Source organism: Glycine soja, chromosome 16 (genome assembly GCF_004193775.1).
Source record: "Glycine soja cultivar W05 chromosome 16, ASM419377v2, whole genome shotgun sequence".
Lineage (NCBI taxonomy): Eukaryota > Viridiplantae > Streptophyta > Magnoliopsida > Fabales > Fabaceae > Glycine > Glycine soja.
Window position 1 is genome coordinate 16,565,346 of NC_041017.1, and position 6,476 is coordinate 16,571,821.

General features: G+C 33.1%; 1 protein-coding gene across 5 annotated transcripts; it reads right to left on the reverse strand.

Annotated features, from left to right (window-relative positions):
* Positions 1 to 1,085: 1,085 nt before the first annotated feature.
* On the reverse strand, positions 1,086 to 5,277 carry LOC114390699 (protein XRI1-like). 5 transcript variants are annotated; one of them, XM_028351542.1, is made up of 10 exons: positions 5,040 to 5,277; positions 4,135 to 4,256; positions 3,964 to 4,028; positions 3,771 to 3,893; positions 3,516 to 3,652; positions 2,784 to 2,847; positions 2,575 to 2,686; positions 2,455 to 2,495; positions 2,254 to 2,340; positions 1,086 to 1,735 (listed from the first exon to the last, which is right to left on the reverse strand). In XM_028351542.1, exons 2-10 carry the CDS (start codon positions 4,137 to 4,139, stop codon positions 1,458 to 1,460), a joined length of 912 nt encoding a protein of 303 aa, XP_028207343.1. In that variant the 5' UTR covers positions 4,140 to 4,256; positions 5,040 to 5,277; the 3' UTR covers positions 1,086 to 1,457. The 5 variants fall into 5 exon arrangements, with proteins under 5 accessions (XP_028207343.1, XP_028207342.1, XP_028207345.1 ...); XM_028351541.1 differs by lacking the exon at positions 4,135 to 4,256; XM_028351544.1 differs by lacking the exons at positions 4,135 to 4,256; positions 5,040 to 5,277 and adding an exon at positions 4,684 to 5,033.
* Positions 5,278 to 6,476: the final 1,199 nt, after the last annotated feature.

A 6,476-nucleotide genomic window follows, 5' to 3' on the forward strand; every position in this document is an offset into this window, starting at 1 on the left:
ATAAAAATACCAAAACTTAAATCTCCTTCCAAATATTTTATCCAAACAAACTATTTTATCATGAATCATTTTAAATTCCTTAAAAAAATGAATTTTTCTGTTAAATTACTCTATCCAAACACGCTATAAAAGAAAATCAATGCGTCAATTTGTTTAAGTTTTTTTATTTTAAAAAAAGTACTTTTTTAAAAAACAAAATAATTAGCTTTTTGTTTATTTTGTTTGTTTAAGGTGTTTTTCTTAATAAAAAATATTTGTCAAAAATAAAATAATAAAAATTACTTTTCTACTTTTTTTAAAAGAAACAACTCATTTTTTTCTTTTGAAAGAAATGGAATTATTTGATTTCATTCATAATAGTAGCTGAAATACATTGTTGAATAGTATGATGTGTGTTTGGACTAGCATAGTTTGTGGCTTGGAACGGCACGAGCGGCTACATTTGTCTGTCGCCTAGCAAACTTTACATGGAAGTTTGCGAAAGCAAAAAGGAAGTTCTTACAATAAAAAGATTACTAATAAACAACTACTGCTTAAAAAAATTACTTTTCAAAAATCACTTTTTTATGTTTAAGCAAAAATTACAATCAAATTTAGTTTTTTAAATTATTTTTGTTTTTTTATTATGCAAAAAAATACGAGAAAAGTCTTCTAAAATGTCCCTCAAACAAGATGGCATTTAGAGGTTTGAGAAGGAGCATGCCAAAAATCATTTTTTTTTAAAAGATTAAGCAAATTAATTTAATATTTACTTTCTTTATCATGTATATCAAATTTCACATAAATTAAACATATTCCTGAAATTTCATCTAACTAAATATTTTACTTATTTCACATAAAAGACATAATATATTATCTATCAAAATAAAGCATATTGATTAAGTATCAATTAGTTTTTGTTTTGTATGGAATTGTTTAAACTTAATCAATGGTGGAATTAGTTAATTTCGTGTAAATTATTAAGTGATGCAAGTGTTAAAGTTTTACGCCTAGTGTCAAATTGATCCTGTATATAAAATTTAATTCCATGCTTGAAAATATAGAATCAAAAGAATATAAAACAGGTAATTAAAGAGGAAAAACTCTTGGACAAGTTATAAACAATGCCACTAAATAAAAATAACCTGTATACTTCATTACAAAGCTATGGCAAGCTTAATGAAATTGTTTGTCAGTTGTAGAGCCGACGAATGGTGGGGACTAAAGATCTAACAAATACTATGATTCTCATTACATAAGTCAAAACAAAATCATGTATCCCCCCCAAAGAAGAGCTATAAGATTAACTAGACCCCGCTGGAAAGAAACACTAAGGTGGTGTAATATATGCATGTCAACAAGAGCAAAAAATAATTGCAGTATCAACTTCTATATCTGCCAGATATATTACAGAAAATGAGGTAAATCCCAACATTAAATATGGGTGAGAGACAACGTTAGTAGTCAACAATTTACGCCTAACCTTTAGTTCTTGTAATTGTGATGCTACCTTTTCCACCTTCAGTGCGAATTTTTGTTTTACCAACCACAGGCTTCCCTGAGAAGGCTGACTTGGGGTAAGCAGATGGATCATCATCATTGCTTTGCTTTGATTTCAAAGGAGGCGGTGTTTGAATGTGCTGATTTATTTCCTTCAGAGTTACGTCTCCATGGGCACCACTTGGTTTAATGAAGGCAAATGGATAGGCCACAGAAGAAGCCAACTTTGTCGGCATATGTATAAAAGATTTCCTACCTAAACATGGAAAAGAAGCCTGAATTTGTTATCATGACAAAAGAAAACAACTTTTGTAAATCATGCTTGCTTCTCACATCTTCTTGGAGCATTACTGTATACATACTTTATTTTTGGAATAAAATATGGGGTAGAATGCGGAGACACCCCCAATACTACCAGGCAGGGTGCCAATGGCATGTTGAAACGGTCAATAGAGGCCTGTAGAGGCCCACCCAAAAGATTATTACACAAATCTAAACCATAAATAATTTTGTTGAGTCCCAAAGACTCAGCTAGCTCTTGGGCGCTGAGGGATCTCCTTGATGAGGGTTACCCACCACCAAACAGAATTTTAGTGGTATTAGAGGAAATCAAATGCACGTCCATGGAAAGGATGAGAATTAACTCTGGATCCTTGACCACATGTGTCAACCTGGCCTATATATCATATATAATAGGATAGGATACCAGAGAAACTAAGTAGATACTTGGTAGAGTTACAACTAAAGAGGTACTATGTCAAGAAAAAGTCAAACCTTTGAAGATAATATTACGGGTGGTTCGAGGGATATGCGTTTGTTGAACCACATTTTGTTCACGTGATGGTTTGATGGCACTAACCTCTGCAGGAGGAAAAAAATATTTTGAATAAAACCCAATGCATGGAGGAAAAAGTAAAGAATGAAGGAAAAAACAAAATTAGCAGATAATAGTGGGTGGAAAACAATGTAAGCTACCTGTACCATCAATTTGAACATCATCTGCCACTGAAAATTTCCTGAGTCAAATAACATAATTGTCAGGTTACTTTGTATAGCCAAATTTTCAAAACAAATCAATGGTCCAGAGAAGCATACAATTCCTCGGGACTGATATCCATCTCAGCATCATTAAAGTAATCCGCAAGCCACGTTTCAGTTGATTCCAGGTCCACATAATCAGATGCAGATGCATTTCCTAAAGTGAAATCTATAATGATTGGGGAAACATCAGAATTAAAATAGAAATAAATTACAGAAGATATCTCTGAGTAAAATCATAAAACAGAATCCTGCCAAAGGTAAACCTGATGCCCCTGACACCCATTGCGACACCTCTGGAAAAATCTCCTTAACTGGGTCTTCCTTCCCCTGTATATGTAATGCAGTAACAGTCATAAATTAAAGCAAATCCACAAGAATAAAGATTGTTGATCAAGCCAACAAACAGAGTTTTCCCATTATTTAGGGTCAAATATCAATAGTCTCAAAGAGGATTCGTGTAAAACAGAAATCTACCTTAAATAATGATTACTAGAAACAAGATAAAAAGATTTCAAGCAAGCACACAATTAACAAACTCTGGTACCACATAGGCTTAGCAGTCATCCCAAATGTTTAAGTTAACATTATATGTTGACATTGAGCCATCATGTGCTTACAGTATACATACAGTGGAATAGTGAATAAGCCTCAATTCATATCTGAATCAGTGGAAGGAGGTAACAAAATGAAATGGTAAATTATTTCCCAAATTTCATCAAGGATGGTTCTGAAGTCTAACACCAGAAAAGATAGATCTAACAAAAAGAACAAGGATAAGCAAGTCAAAACATTGAACATAATACGTATTCGGCATTCCTTTTTCAATCATTTATAAAATATTAATATCAGTATATAATTTACTAGAGGAAAAGTTCAAAATGTTTGCAAGTTTTGCACAATAATAACAAATCTATATTTCTTAAAGCCCCATTTGAACCATTCAACATGCTACGAATGTGAAAACTTAATCCAAAAATAGCGCTACAACCACTGACATTTTTTAAATATGACAAAGACATCCCTTCATTGGATAGAGATTGATCGCTCTCTTGGCTGTTGAACTGTAGCATCCGCCGCCTCTTGGCTTGCGAATAAGTCTCCCTACATTCCTCCAGTTCCTTTTGCATATTATCTGGATTTAAGAATCAACCATTGTTTGAATTAGAAAAGGATAAATAATAATAATAATAACAACAAAGGAAAAAAGACAATTGATCGAGTTGGACATATTGTCAAGACGACTGTCTTACCAGCATTATTGACATTATATGCCAAATCACCACAAGCCTTAACTGGAGTTGTTTCATCATCTAACATGTATGAAAGATCTTCTTCATTTTGAGGGACATCATTCCACAGCTCTTCTGAAATTTCTGCTCAAAACAACACATTTTCCTCAGGCATCGGGTAGGTGGTAGTTACTTAAGTTGTGGTGGGACTTACCAAAATCAAAAGTCCTTCTGAGACTATATTTCTTTCCTTGCCAGTCCCATGGCTCCCTAGCACCACTAAGAATGAGGGCAGACAAGTCAATACCATTGTTGTGATTCAACATTGGTAAAGATTAACCAACAGAAAAGAAGACATGTGATAGCAAACACGAAAGAAGCCCACCACATTCAAGAACCAAGTAAATGCCCATTCCACAATGCATAAAGATTAACGCAGTCCGCAAACAATGTTTCTACACATCATAACTAGTACCATAGACAATGGAACATTGACATCATGGTAAACTGAAGCAATTACCACCAAACAAAAAGTTAGAAACATAATCATTAGATTATACATTAGAAATCATAGCAAGTACTTAAGCAGATTTTCTTCCATCTGTTGATTATATCAGCCAAGGAATAACATAAAAAGCAGAAAAGAGAAAAGAGAGAAGAGGCAAAAACAAAAAAAACATCAACACGGAAAAAGGGTAGAAATGATGACCCACCAATTTAATCAAACAGATGCTACATCCCAAATCCTATACATTCTTTATCCATAAATAACCCAAAAAAATCAAACAATCTCTCTCTATAGCAAATCAAAACCACACACCAGGAAAAAAGAAACAACACAATCAACCAAAATAAATCATCTTCCAGCACCTGATTCCATTAATCAAAACAAAATGTACCTTGCAACACTAACATAAACACCTCCAAATCATACCATCTGAAGAGGCTAGTCTCTCACAATCTGACGAACCAAGGTCGAATTCTCGGCTAAGAGAGGTGCCGCATTTAGTGTCCGACGGTGTCTCAAACAAGATTACCTCCCAAAATGGATAGACGTAAATGAAAAAAAAAAAAAAAAGAAAGAATCCCCATTCCGTCCAAAAACAAAATCACCCACAACCAAAAATTCACTAAAAAACACACCAAAAAAAAAATCAAAACCCACAACTATAATCTCACAAATTGACTTCCTGAACCACCTAATATCCATTAGCCATACCAATCACAACAAAAATAAAAATAAAAAAGTAAAATAAATAAAAACAGATAAACAAGAAACAAATGATTTACTGGTCATTATTGTTGTAATCCATCTGAGCAGCACAGCAAGGATGAAACCAAACTCTCCGATCGCTCACTGATTAGAGAGCCTCTACTCTATTTTTATTTTCTTTTTTCTTTCTTCTCAGACACCAAAAGTAAACGTTAAAGAAGAGATCTGTGTGTTGTGTTGTGGTGTGCCTATCAACTGAAACACGCAAGTCGGTCCACTCTGCCTCTCTCTCTGCCTGCTTGAGATGTGTGCAGTGTGCTGTGCATCGGATATCAATATTTATATTTATATATTTATCATAAATAAATAAATAATATAAAAAGTGGTTTTTATCAATTTCCAAGCCAAATACTCCTACCCTTTCTTCACTCTTAGACATGGCAACGGGACGGGTCGGGTACGGGTATTGTCTCCCCAATCCCTTACCCCGACTCCTTAACATATTCTCATACTTGTACCCGATACCCGATGCCGTACCCGTTGGGTATCGGATATCTCCAACCCCGTTCTACACACCATTTAAAAAAATATTTTTTTTTTGTAAAAAAATATTAAAAATTTGATTTTAGAAAAAAATAAATTGATTGTTAAACATTTATTTTTAACTACTTATATATCAATAAATTTATTATAACACGTGTGTCTACATAAATAGTTAAGAAAATAATATTAAATTATGTAAAAAAATTAAAATAAAATTAACTAGTAATAAAAATTATATGTCTTTTAATTAAATTATGCAAAAATTCTAAAGATTTTAAGTGGTGGGGCGGGTTCGGGTTCGGGGTCGGGACGGGTCTAGTAATCTCATACCCGTACCCGTACTCGACTTTTGGTTATCGGGGAAAACCCGAACCCATACCCGGTCAACTCGGGTATTACCCGTCAAAGTCGGGACGGATTCGGGCGGGTACCCACGGGTACGGGTTTTCTTGCCATGTCTATTCGCTTCCTATATATCCTCGCTATCTAGTGTCCAGCTTTACTATTTTCCCGGTTTTCTCTTTATTATTGTTTTTATTTATTTAATTAATTCCCTTTTTTCAGCATTAATTCATTAAAAAGCGGAAAAGAAAAAAAGGGGAATAGTTAGACCAATGTTATGGAGTCATTATTATAGCGTGTTATTAACTTGCTCCGAATATTGGGTCGTGTTATTATTGGTTCAATCACGTGAATAATGAGTATTATTATTAAAAAAATTTAAAATGTTTACAAGTTATAAATTTCTTACTTTAAAAAATTATAACAAAATGCATATTGTACTTTAAATATCCCAAAATATTTATAATACTCCGATTTACTTAGAAGCGTTCATGTTGATCCATATTTGAACGTTTGAGTCATTTGGTTTGATAAAAAAATAAAAATAAAAATAAATTATAATTTTAATCTTTTTATACTTTTAAATTTACGATTTTGGTCTATTTATTTTTAAATCAAGAAAGGAGTTA